This window comes from Opisthocomus hoazin, chromosome 5, assembly GCF_030867145.1.
Source record: "Opisthocomus hoazin isolate bOpiHoa1 chromosome 5, bOpiHoa1.hap1, whole genome shotgun sequence".
Classification (NCBI taxonomy): Eukaryota; Metazoa; Chordata; class Aves; order Opisthocomiformes; family Opisthocomidae; genus Opisthocomus; species Opisthocomus hoazin.
Window position 1 is genome coordinate 1,625,931 of NC_134418.1, and position 12,689 is coordinate 1,638,619.

General features: G+C 54.0%; 1 protein-coding gene across 5 annotated transcripts in view; it reads right to left on the minus strand.

Annotated features, from left to right (window-relative positions):
- Nucleotides 1-3,674: 3,674 nt before the first annotated feature.
- EXOC6B (exocyst complex component 6B) overlaps nucleotides 3,675-12,689 on the minus strand; it is a 368,403-nt gene continuing 359,388 nt past the window's right edge. For all 5 annotated transcript variants that reach the window (XM_075420231.1, XM_075420229.1, XM_075420230.1 and 2 more), the window contains one exon: nucleotides 3,675-9,059. In XM_075420231.1, the coding sequence (XP_075276346.1) occupies nucleotides 8,933-9,059 (127 nt within the window). In that variant the 3' untranslated portion in view covers nucleotides 3,675-8,932. The remainder of the gene's footprint in view (nucleotides 9,060-12,689) is intronic.

A 12,689-nucleotide genomic window follows, 5' to 3' on the forward strand; every position in this document is an offset into this window, starting at 1 on the left:
CTTCCCTACCCTGCCAGAACTGGTTTTGACCCACGGCAGAAGATGCCACAGTGAAGGCAGGAGGGTGAGAGCCGTTAGAGCAAAGTGCGGGCTGAGGCACCAAGCAAAAAGCCCTTCATCTCACCATGGCCAACGAGAAGAAAGACCTGAAAGAAAGACGAGAAGAAAGTCACTGCCTACAACAAAGCAATTCTGTCACAGCACTGAAAGAGGGCGTTCAGTATCTGGTGAGACATTGCCAGGTGAGACAGTGAAGCATTAACGCTCGTGCACGTGTCAGTCCTGGCAGCACGCACCTTTTTGGTCCACCGTGTTGAAAGCAAGGCTCAGATGGGAACATGGATGGGAGATGGGAACATCTATGTGAAACGGTAACCAGAAAATGGAATGGGACAGGGAGCCTAAAGCCCCTGGGCTTTGCTGGGGAGGAAAAAACCCAGCTGAGAAGACAGGGTGATTTTTCTACACGTATCAACAGAGACAACACCAAGGAGGTGAAAGAGCTAATAAAGTTGAAGAGCTGACACAAAAGCAAGTGCAAACTGGTCTGAGATAAACACTGGTGGGACAAGGGACGGAGCCTTTCAAGTATCTGGGAAGTGAGATGCTGGAAAAGCTTCCAAACAGGTGTCCAGGAGCCAGCAAAGAGAAGGGGATGTCTGGGCCATCATTATCTGGTGCTCAACCAACCTGGGCGTTGGCTGGGAAGGTTTTGGCTCCTCTGCAGCCTCCTGCCTGCAGCCACCACCCCGACTCAGAGTTCAGCGATCTCCCAACAAGGTTTTCTCTCTTGTTGCATTTGCTGTAGCTGTTTTCCAGAGTTGAATCCCAAACCCACAAGCAACCACAAGCAGGGAGGTATTTTCCTCCTTATTTTCTTCGAGGCAGGCGAGACAAGTACTTTTCAACAGATATTCCTGAGCATTTATTTCCTCCTGTCTCTGTCCCTTCTTGCCTTCACCTTGATTTACCTCTTCACCTCCTTCCTTGATGAGATTGGCTGAGGTTGCAGGAAAGCAAAGTTGTCAGATGAGCTTGTCTCCAGCCCATGGGATTTTCCTCCTTAAGGGAGCCAGGTTCAGCAGTCCCAAGAACGGTGCTGCCCCAGGACAGAACAATGGCTTGGGACTGGAAGGTGTCGCATCAAGCTGTGGGTTTGCCATCTTATCACGTCCCACGTACCGGACAGTCCTCAGTCCGCACCTTCATCACCCCCAGTACAACAGTCTGCCTGGTGTCACCCCAGAAAGCAGTCACAGAGTGGGAACTGAGTGGCTGAGTATCAGCTCTTTTGGACCAGACCTCGTGGTGACAGTGACAACCAGGTTGACCATCAGCACACAGTTACCGTCCTTTGTGAGCACACCAAATCAGCTTTGGGAGCTGTGTTCAGGTTGGACATTAAGAAAATCTTCACTGGAAGGGCGGTGCAGCCCTGAGACATGCCACCAGAGAGGTGGGGGATGTCCATCCTTGGAGGTTTTTCAAGACTTGGTCACATAAAACCACAGCCAACCTGATCTAGCGTTAGCAACAGTCCTGCTTTGAGCAGGAGTCTGGCCCAGAGTCCTCCAGAGGTCCTGTCTCACCAAAGAGGGCAGGAGCATCTCTAGGTCCAAGAACGTTAAGGCTGTGCTGGACCTTCTTCCTCATGGACCCCACAAAGCTGTACTGATGGTGATAACCCAGCAAGACTTGTTGCTTGGCCTCCATCCTGGTGCAGAAACTCAATGCCCCACAGAAGATGTCAAAATGAGAAACTCACATTTTAAAGATGAGAAAAACAAGGCATGGACAACAATAAGGAGCAACCCAAGGGCTCAGGGCATGCTCTCTACATCTACCCAGTGACACAGCATCAGGCCAGGTGCGAGCGGAGGTGTGGGGCTGTGGCTCGCCCCCTCAGCTGCACCGTCCCGACTTGCTCTTCTCCAGAGATGCCTGGGCACGCTCCTGGGGAGGGTTTGCTCCAGGGACTTCTTCTCAGATGGATGGGGCTACACCCGGCACCATCCTCCAATGCTGGGCTTGCAACACGTCCCCAGGGCTGGGACAACAGGCTCTGCATGGGCTGGGGGGGGTCACCAGAAGTCCTGAGGACACCCAGGGTGAAAGGCTTGGTGGCAGGGAGACAGCTGAGAGGCTCTGGGGTGCCACCCAGCTGTGGTGGGGCTCGGTCCTGCTCTGTGCACTGGTTTAGGCATAGGCAGAGCCCTGCCACGTGGCAGCACTCGGTCTTTGGTACAACATCGCTGCGCGCCACAGCATCCCACACCTGCACCCAAAACCTACCTGTGGCTGCAGCTCGCTGGTCCGCCAGCCGGGATGGTCCGAGGAGATCGTAGAATCGTCACAGAATCACGGAATGGTTTGGGTTGGAGAGGACTTTCTAGATCATCCAGTCCCATGGGCATGGACCCCTTTCACCAGCCCAGGCTGCTCCCAGCCCCGTCCAACCTGGCCTTGAACCCTGCCAGGGAGGGGCCAGCCACAGCTTCTCTGGGCAGCCTGGGCCAGGGCCTCACCACCCTCATGGTGAAGAAATTCTGCCTTAGATCTAACCTAAATCATTCAGTTTGAAGCCATTACCCCTTGTCCTATCACTCCATGCCCTTCTAAAAAGTCCTTCTCCAGCTTTCTGGAGGCCCCTTCAAGTACTGGAAGGCTCTCTTTCCACCATCTCCCACCTGAGCCCCACCATGCTGGACCACGTCTCAGCCCCACGGATGCTGCAAAGCATCTCCAACTCTCCTACCCTTGCTGAGAGTGCGCTCTGTCCATGTTGCCGACAAAGAGATTGAAAACAGCACCGGCCCCAGTACGGACCCCTGAGGCACACCACTCGTCACTGGTCTCCACCAGGTGCTCAGCATCACTCAGCCCCACAGAGATGCCCCAGTGCCGCACCTCCGTTGGGTATTATATGCTGAGATATCCCAGTTAGCCAGTTCTTGTGTCTCATGTTGATTTGATGTCATTTGAATTTCCTAATCAACGTGCCGGGCGCTACCAAGTCAAACATCTTACAGAAACCAAAGGCCACAGCACCTTCAGTGCCAGGGCTGGGAGGTATTTGGGGAATCTAATGTCCCAACGCAGTTAGGGGCCAGAAAAAAACCCCAGCTAATATAATCATCAAATTGCAAAGGGTGATAAATACCACGCAATGTGAGTGGGCAAAAAGATCTCCCAGAGAAAGCCCCCGCAAGCCCGGCTCGGCCTCGATGAGCCGCTCACTACTTCTGCTCTGCCCCCCAAAGCCTGAAATCCTGCTCAGGATTCCTTTCCCCATCTTCAAACCTAGACGTGATCAACGAGCGCAAGGCGGCTGCTTCTTCAGCTCCAGGCTTGGGTTTAACCAAGCTCTTTTACGGTAGAAATCAACTAAAAAAGCCACTAAATCAGGCAAAACTTGGCTTGAGCTCAGAGCACGGCACTGCAACACAGGGTGCGGGAGCCAGCACGCGTTAGGGTGTTGCTTCCCTGTGGGACAATCCATAAATCGGGGTGTTTCAGCAGCAAATCTTCACCGGTTGTACAAAAGGGATGTTGAATTTTTGTCTTTGTGGGATTTAGGATTTTTTTTGTGTTTTTTCCCCCGGTGAGGCGAAGGCAAAGGCGACGCAGGCAGCCACAGCGAGCGCAGGCGCTTCTTTAAACAGTTATATGCTGTATTGTTTAATAGAAGTTACAACAGGATAAATGTACAGTCGAAATCAACATGCTAATTTCTAACGCGATTCAACCTGTAAACCATGCAGTCCATTTCTTCATCAGTCCGTCTCTTTTTTTTTTAAATTTTCATCAGTAGCTCTGCTAGTGAGTTTTAAGGAGAAAAAAAAAAAAAGTTCCCTTTAAAGTTAAACCTAATTTACTGAATTTTCCCCTTATTGTGCAACGACTTGTGCAAAAAAAGCTCTTTTCACCACATCAGTTTACAAAATTGCGTCCTTCTCCCCCCGGAAAATGAGAAAAGGCAACGCGGGCAGCCAGTGGCCGGGGAGGGGTGGGGATGGGGTGTGGATGTGTCCTCACATCAAAATAAAATCAGAGGGACGAGCCATGGCGGAAAGCAACTGGGTGCAGCCTGGACCCCAGGAGCCCGATGCCCGCAGAGGCGAGAGAGGGGCTTGGGACCGCAGCTTTGGAGATGCAGCAAACCACAGCCTGAGCCCCCCCCTCCCCATCTGCTGTTTTTGGGGTGAACCCTGCCCAGAACACGGCGTGTTTGGGTCACTTCCCTCAAGCGCCCAGCTCTCCCAGTTGGCAGCAGAGGCGGGCCCATCTTGAAGCCATTTGCGCTGAGATTTATTGAGCTCCCCAGCAGCGTCACGAGCACGTGAGTCACGCGGGGTTTCTGGGCACTGTGGACCTGTCGGAAACGGGGAGCTCAGACCCCAGAAACCCCGTGGAGTCCGGGCACGGGGTTCGATGCTCCAAACCACTCGATGGTCCGAAAAAAGCCCCAAACCCAACCCAGAATCAAAGGGAAAAGCCAAACGGAGAGGTGGGAAACAACCAAGGGCAAAGATGCCTCTGCCTGAGGCTTGACTACGGGTTTGAAGGGATGCTGGAGGGACACCGGCCCCAAACCTCCCTCGCCTGCCTCTTCCCATCCTCGCTGCCTCGGCGGGGAGAAGATTTCACCCTAAAAACCAGCGTCAGCGCAGGAGGTGCCGCCAAGCAGCCGATGGCACCGGCGCGGCCCCGGCTCCGTCTCAGCCTCCGCTTTCCACGCTGCCTCCCGGCATCTCGCGAAGAGCTCGGGGCCGGCACGCCAACGCCGACGCCTTCTGCCCGAGCAGCCGCTGTCGGAGCGGCACGAAAGCAGCTGGTTTTGAAGAAAAAAAAACCTGAAACGGCCCCTCGAACGAAGCCACCTTCCGGCTTCTCTCCCCCCGCCACCAGAGCCTGGCGTTGTGGGCTGGATGGGGAACAAAGTGCAAAATCGCTAAGAGCATCTGACTCGAGTTCCTGCCTTAGGAATTATAAAAAAAACCAGAAACCAACCCAGAAAAAAAACCTCCTCCCCTCTCTCACACACACGCACACGCGCTGACGTCGCCCGCACGTGGAGGGGTGGTCGGGGCTGCAAGCGAATGCGTTAGGGACCTTCTATAAAATTATCCCCAACCCTTGGGCTGCCTGCACAACTCTGGAAGATTATGCAGAAGATGAGACGTGCAGACGCTTCTCAGGAAGCCAAACTTGTCTTTTTTTTTTTTTTCTTTTTTTAGTATTTCTTTTTTTCCCACTGGTGCTGAAATGTGTTTGCCGGGTGGGGGGAAGAGCAGGGGGATAACCCAGCCCTTTCTACAGCCACTGCTGAAAAAAAAACCTACGGAAGGTTCGGTGTATGTACACGGAGGTGTTCATAGCAGCATTCTCTGTTTTGGGGGTTGCAAATCTTCAGTGACAGCAGTGGGTTCTGCCCCTCTTTCCCAGCCCCCCCCCTTAAAAATTTCTAGCAACAACCTTTCCCTCGTAAGCGATACCATCCGTATCGGAGGACACCGATCATTAGTAAGAGATTTAGAGGGGATTTTAAACGTCTTCCAGGGCTTTTCGAGCAATCTGTTTAAAAGATTAATTTTATTTTGAAGGGATGGAACTGCATCTCTAGGAACAAAAAGTTAATTAGGACCAGAGCACCGAAATGCCATTTTTCATCCCGGTCTGCGACTTGCGGCTAGGGCGCCTGACCTCCCGAAACCAGAGACTCGCCGAACCCCTCGGCCGAGCCCGGCTTTCCCAGTAGCGAGTCCTGAGCGCCGGAACCCGGTTTGCCGGACCCCAATCCTGGCCTTTCCGAGCTTAAAGGAGCGAGGAACTCCATCCCGGGCAGGCATGGCAACGCTGTGTCGCTCCTAAAGCTCGATGGAGATGGGGAGAAGAGCCCAGATGCGGGATGGGGAAGGCTGGGAGCTGGCTGGAGCATCTGAAACAAGGTCTTACCCTGAGACCCAGCTGCTTTGGAGTTTTTACGTGGGCAATGCAATACAGGGGTCACCCCTTGGGGGAAAAAAACGGAGTTTCAAGGTGGTGGCAGGCGCTGGATGCTTTTTTCCGCTCGCAGCGACGGCAGCACAGAGCCCCTTCCCCGTGTCTCGGGGACCGGAGGCGATGCCACCCGGCGGTGCCCGCTCCTCCTCCCTCCACCCCGCACCTACCGCGGAGGAGAGGAAAATCATCCCGGCTGCAAAGCACCGCCTCGCCCGGCGGCAAAGCCAGCGGCTGCCAGAAGCGATTAGAAATTGGGTTTGACAGCCTGTCCTCCCACTAATAAAAACTGGAAGTGCCCGAGTGTTTTATTTGCTCAGCGATGCCGTCGCCAGCATCTGTAGCAGCTCCATTCCGAAGGATTCTAAAGTGCTTGTAGCTATTTAACGGCCCTTAACTGAAGTGCTCTCGGAGTGAAGCTTCCCCTGTTACTGTCCCCATCGGGTAGCTGGGATGTTTAATTTCCATCGCCGTCCTCGGGGTAGGAGCTCAGGTCTGATGCTCGAACCAGCCGATCCCACCAGCTTTCGCCACCCCTTTCGCACTCTTGTCCCCAGGTCTCTCCCCCCGCCGAGGGATGGGGAGGAGGAATAAAAGTGCCCTGTGGTCCTGCGGCTTGTGGGACATGTCTGGCCGGAGGGCTGAGGGCTCTCCCGTCGCTGCCAGGACCACAAGGATGGGTCCACTTCCTTTCCCCAGAAATATGGCAAGGAAGAGCTTGCTATCGGAGTCCGGCAAGCCAGGCCAGCTTTCCTTCTTGGCTGTGCGGGATTTGGGATGCCACAACTGAGGTCATGGGGCTCACAGGGGCCGTGGTGAAGCTGCTCCGCGCTCAGGTCCAGCATTTCGGAGAGCGGGAAAGAGGTCACCAGTGGGGAATGGACCAAGTTCATTTTCACTTGTCCCTCTGAAAGCCTTCGCTGGGTCGTATGTAGATGTGGCTGTGAAGATGATCCATTTCTGGCCACGCTAACACCAACTTTTCATTCAGCTGCTTCTTTTCTCCTCCATCCTGCTTATAAGTACTTCAAAGAGGCTTTAAGAAGAAAGTACCCTCTGATCCCTCCCCAAAGGCAAGGAACCGTAAGGCCAGGCTTGGTTCTTCCCTCTTACTGATGAAAATAATCCACTGGTCCTCGTGGCTGGAGACTGCTGGGACAGGACACCAGCCCCAGCAGCTCGTCGCTAACGTGCCTACCCACTTTCAGGGTTAAGTAACAGGCACCCTTATCAAAAAGAAAACCAAAGGTATTGCTGAGGAACAAGGAGGGAAGCTAAAGCACCATCCCTTTCGTGCAGCCAGAGCTCGAGGGGCAGAAGAGCTCCCCAGGCAAGAAACACCCGAGCAAAAAGTGCAGGTGGTCGGAGAGCAAAGGGACCCAACGCACCAAGCAAGCGCTGCTGCCCTCCTGCAAATGCCACGTGGGGACATCCGAACGCGTCCTGTCCCTCCGCAGCTCCGGGAGGCCGAGCCGAGGGAGGGGAAGGAGAAGGAGCATGGCTCCGCGGGCCAGCAAAGCACCCCTCCGCTTCCAGATGCGGAGCACCCACCGCCTTCAATGGAGGGTTAGGAAACGGGCCTGGCTCGTGCCCCTGCTGAAGCAGCACCGTCAGGGCCGTAACACCCACCAGGAAGATTTTAATTCCCTTTTCCATCACGGTCTGGGAGGTGGGGGAACCGGCTGGATCAGCTTTCCCCTGCAGTAATTAGAGTCAAAAGGGTACCGGGAAGATAAGGGCGAAAAGTCCCCTCTCTCCGTAACCTGAACCCTGGGATTAAAGCCCCGTTGGTAGCGTTCCCGTCCTCCCCAGAGGCTGCCTTGATCTGAGCGGAGGATGCTCGGGCACCTGCGGAGCAGAGGGGAATTTTGTCCGTAGGCACTTCTGAGCCGGTGGGAGCCGAGCGATGCTGCTCCACGGGGCATCTCCTGCCGCCTCCGTGTCGGGGATCCCCCAGGAGGTTCCTCCTCGTCGCCCTGGCTTGGACTCAGCTTCGAAGGAAGCAGAGGGACTTTACCCCATTGCAGGGTGTCAGGGGGGGAGAGAAGATGGGACACCAGCACAGAAAAGAGGTGCAAAGTGAGGGAAAACACCCTGAATGGCGTGCCCTGGACGCCGGGAGAGCCCAATCTGCCTTCGCACCGTCCCTGCCGAGCATCCCTCCTCTCCCACTACCCGACCAGCACCGCAGGACACCCTGCCAGATCACCTTCCACTTCTCCCTTTCCCAATCTAATTAACGAGGCAGCTCTCGAAGCCCTTCTACATTCAGATCCAAAAGCCAGCGGCAGGTCCTCGAGGCGGAGCTCAGGGGGTGGCTACACCGACCAGAGACGCGCTGGAGCTGCAGCCTACGGTGGGAACCAGCCCTTCCAGGAAAAAGGAGAGGGAAGCTGGGAAACCAGTTTGCCTCTTCCCTTCCCTAAATCCAACACGCCAGTTGGCAAGACGAGCGAACGGGTGACCCCCTTTCGAACCGCGTGCTCCTTTTACCGGAGTCCACGAGAAGAACCTGTAATCAGGACTCCTCCCTGTACTTCTCGTTATCATTAGTTCTCCAACTGAATAAGTTAACATGAGGAAGTTCAGACCGATTCTTTCAATTTGGCTTATTAGGCAAAAAAAAAAAAAAAAAGGGAAAATAGTCTGGGTGTGAACTTTTCTCTCCGGCTTCAGGATTTACCACCACTTTATAAACCCCTGAAAATAGGAGTTTATAACAGGAGACCCCTGACACCGCCTTCGCAAGCAGTGCCGCTCATTTTCCCCAAGATTGTTTAACAAGGAACATTTCGCCATCAGGGGAGGTTTCGTGAATGCTATACAGGCGAATAAAAAAATACATATATTCTCTTTGAACAAGAATCCCAAGTCCGGGCACGTGGAAGGCTGCGGCGCGGGGACCGGCGCGGGCGGGAGGTCCCCGAGTCCCTCACGAGTGATGGCTGTTGATCAGGCTGCGGAGCTGCTTGGCCACGGTGTCTATCAGCTTCTGCTTGTCCCTCTCGTTTTTCCGAAACTGGGCAAAAACGTTGTTTTTTCTGCTCGTGTCCCTCATCCTGCGCAGAGCAGAAACAGGTTATGGCACAGGTATCGCCGCTCAGCGTCGCGGCCAAGCCCCACAAAGGCACCACCTATGAGGTGCCCGGATTCAGGCTCCGACAGAGAGCAGAGCTGACCTCATCTAAAGCCTCCACCCCAATTTTTAACCACGTATTTGTGCCCACCCAGCCACATGCAGGCTTTACACAGTTGGCATTTTTGCTTTAAACCCCGCAAATCCCAACTGACATCACCATAGGGTCTATCTCCAGCACCAAAATGGACGAAACCCTCAAGCCTCTCGCTCTCCCCTTTTGCTACGTCCCCACGTCACCTCCTGAAGTGGCAGATGACAATGCCGTAGTATTAGGAGGAAATAAAAAAAAATAGCATCACATCCACAGCGTTAAGGCTTCTTATTTGAAACGGCGCATTGCATGCGGCCAAGAGATGCAGCTGCTGTGGTAGCCGGAAAGGTTCAGAGTTGCAAACTTGAAATATGATACAATATTTTATAATGTAATTTCTATTAAAGGAAGGAATCCAGCACTGGTTTCCTCAATTTAAAAATCTTGAGATTTGCATTTTTTAAAAATCACATTTAACACATGAAATAGCGCACCGGTCTCCACCAGGTCTCCACAAAGCCAGAGACCAGCAGAGCGGGTGGTGGGACGGGACCCGACGGCCAAGCTGGTGCAGCTCCATCTCTCTCCGCCACGCAGAGCCGGGGGGTCATGCAGGCTCGCTCTCGCAGATGTGTGTTTTAGGGGGGAGCCAGGTCTCGTTGCACGCTCCAAGCCTGAGCTTTATGCAGGCAGGGCATGGTGCTGGGAAGGGCAACCACCCCGCATGGGTCAACCCTTCAGCAGCTCCTGAAGGTACCAACCTCAGCACCCAACCCGCCGGTTCTCAGCCGGCGCCGCTCTTCTGTAACACCACGATTTGTAAACTATTAACTCCATGAATCAGATCTGGCAGAGGCAGGTGGCTTTGGACAAGCCGTGTGAGCCTATGTTTTGCGCTTTGGGGACTGAAATGAAGCTTTGAAGGGATGGGGACACAGCGCGGAGAGTCCCGGGGAAGCCGGTGCGTTATCAGACCAGGGGGGTTGGGAGGTAACCGAGCACAAATCAAATCCCTTCAAATTTATTTAACTGATTAAAAAAAAAACAAAAACAAAACACCTAAGGTTTTTCATGCTTCAAAAAAGAGCCAAAGGGAATCTGAAATGTTCCCAAAACCATCCAGCTTGAAACTGGAAACAAGGAGAACAGCTTCATCCCAAAGGCTAATTTGCTGAAGTTACAAGTGCCCAAAGACACAGGATTACAGCCGAGCTGCGTTCCCAACAGTAACAAGATAGCTTGGAGCGCTTTTCTTCAGCAAAGTATTATTTTTTTTCTTTCTTTCTCTATTTTTTTTAACAAAAAGCAGGTTGCCAGCTGCTCCGCCGCAAGAACCAGGGAGCGATCGCGCTGACGGGAAGCGGGGACCTCGAGTCGCACAGGTTAGAGGCGTCACAGTCTCGTGAAGTTTGGAAATCATCGTCCTCCTCCGAGACACCCCCTCCTCCGGCAGCGCTGCACGGGCTTCAAACCCCTCCACCAGGAGGGCTGAGAGCTCGGTTTCTATTTCACAGGCTACATGGGGACATCTGAAACAAACCTGCACCTTCTGAAACCCCCACCCAGCTCTGTAGCCATCACAGAGTCACCGAATCACAGAGTGGTTGGCAGGGACCTCTGTGGGTCACCCAGCCCACCCCCCTGCCCAAGCAGGGTCACCCAGAGCAGGCTGCACAGCACCGCGGCCAGGCGGGGCTGGAATATCTCCAGAGAAGGAGACTCCACAGCCTTCCTGGGCAGCCTGGGCCAGGGCTCCGTCACCCTCAGAGGGAAGAAGTTCTTCCTCATCTTCAGCTGGAGCTTCCTCTGCTTCAGTTTGTGCCCGTTGCCCCTTGTCCTGTCGCTGGGCACCACTGGAAAGAGTCTGGCCCCGTCCTCCTGACCCCCACCCTGCAGATATTTAGAGGCATTTCGAAGGTCCCCTCTCAGCCTTCTCTTCTCCAGGCTGAACAAGCCCAGCTCCCTCAGCCTCTCCTCGTAGGAGAGATGCTCCTGTCCCCTCCTCATCCTCGTAGCCCTGCGCTGGACTCTCTCCAGTAGCTCCTCATCTTTCTTGAACTGGGGAGCCCAGCACTGGACCCAGCACTGCAGATGGGGCCTCCCCAGGGCAGAGCAGAGGGGCAGGAGAACCTCCCTCACCCTGCTGCCCACACTCCTCCTCATGCACCCCAGGATCCCATTGGCCTTCTGGGCACCCAGGGCACGCTGCTGGCTCATGGTCACCCTGTTGTCCCCCAGCACTCCCAGTCCCTCTCCGCAGAGCTGCTCTCCAGCAGGTAGATGATCGCTCACCATCGCTGCCTGCTACAGCCACCCCCAGATAACTCGCCAAGAGTTTGCAGGAGAACATCTTCTGCCCTAAGAGCCCTCTCATCCTGGGCATCCTCGGAGCCATCTCTGACCCCGTAGGACCTGTTCAGGTCCGTGAAATGTTTTTGAAGTAACGGATGTTGTATGCAAGAAAACCTTTGCACGTGTTTGAACATTTAGAAAGGGGTTGCATGGATAAGACTACTGGATTGGGATGAAAAGGCAATCAGAGCACTGACCCCACAACAAACCCATGTAGGTGGATCTATTAAACTGGGGACGAGTGACTGGGAGGGATGGGAGCTGCTGGTGTCTCCAGACACTGTGTGAAGGTAGAAGATCTAAGCTATTTCATATTACTAATGAATTCAGCTGCCTGCAGGACACAAATTCCTGCAGAATTTGGGTTGTGCTGTGCCAGGGACCAGGCAGCGCCGGGAGCGGCTGCATCCTCAGCAGAGGCTGAGCTTGCAGATCTGCTCGAGGAGACCACGCCGGCTCCGGTCCTGCCGTCCAGCCCTGCAGACGGACACCGAGCAGCCACAACGTGGTCGGTGTCAAAGGTGCTCGGAAAGGCCAGGCTGTTTCTTTTCCAGCATTTGGCTACCGAAAGCACCCAGTGCCTGATTGTAGAATCATAGAATCATAGGTTGGAAAAGACTTCTCAGATCATCAAGCCCAACTGTCAACCCAACACCACCATTCCTACTAAACCATGTCCTGAAGTGCCACATCTACACGGTTTTTGAACCCCTCCAGGGATGGGGACTCCACCACTGCCCTGGGCAGCCTGGTCCAATGCCTGACCACTCTTTCAGCGATGAAATTTTTCCTAATATCCAATCTGAACCTCCCCTGATGCAACTTGAGGCCATTGCCTCTCGTCCTAGCAAGCGGTGCATCCAGACACCAAGAAGATCAGCTCTGACAGACGGAGGCAATGCTTTCGAGCAGCTCAGCGGCTCTTTGAAGGATCAATACTTTCATTTCTTGAAGCGTTTGCCTGCAGAGCCCTGGGAGAACCGAACCCGGTTTTGTAACGTGGTCCCTGTGCGTTAGGGCAAGAATTAAACGTAAGAGGAAGGGAAAGCGAGAGCTGAGCGCTGTCCCCACCCCTGTCAACAAACACCACCTTCAACAGAGCCAAGCTTTGTTTAAATTAATCTATAAGAAAAAAAAAAAGAAAAAAAAAGCAAGAGAGTAAAAGCT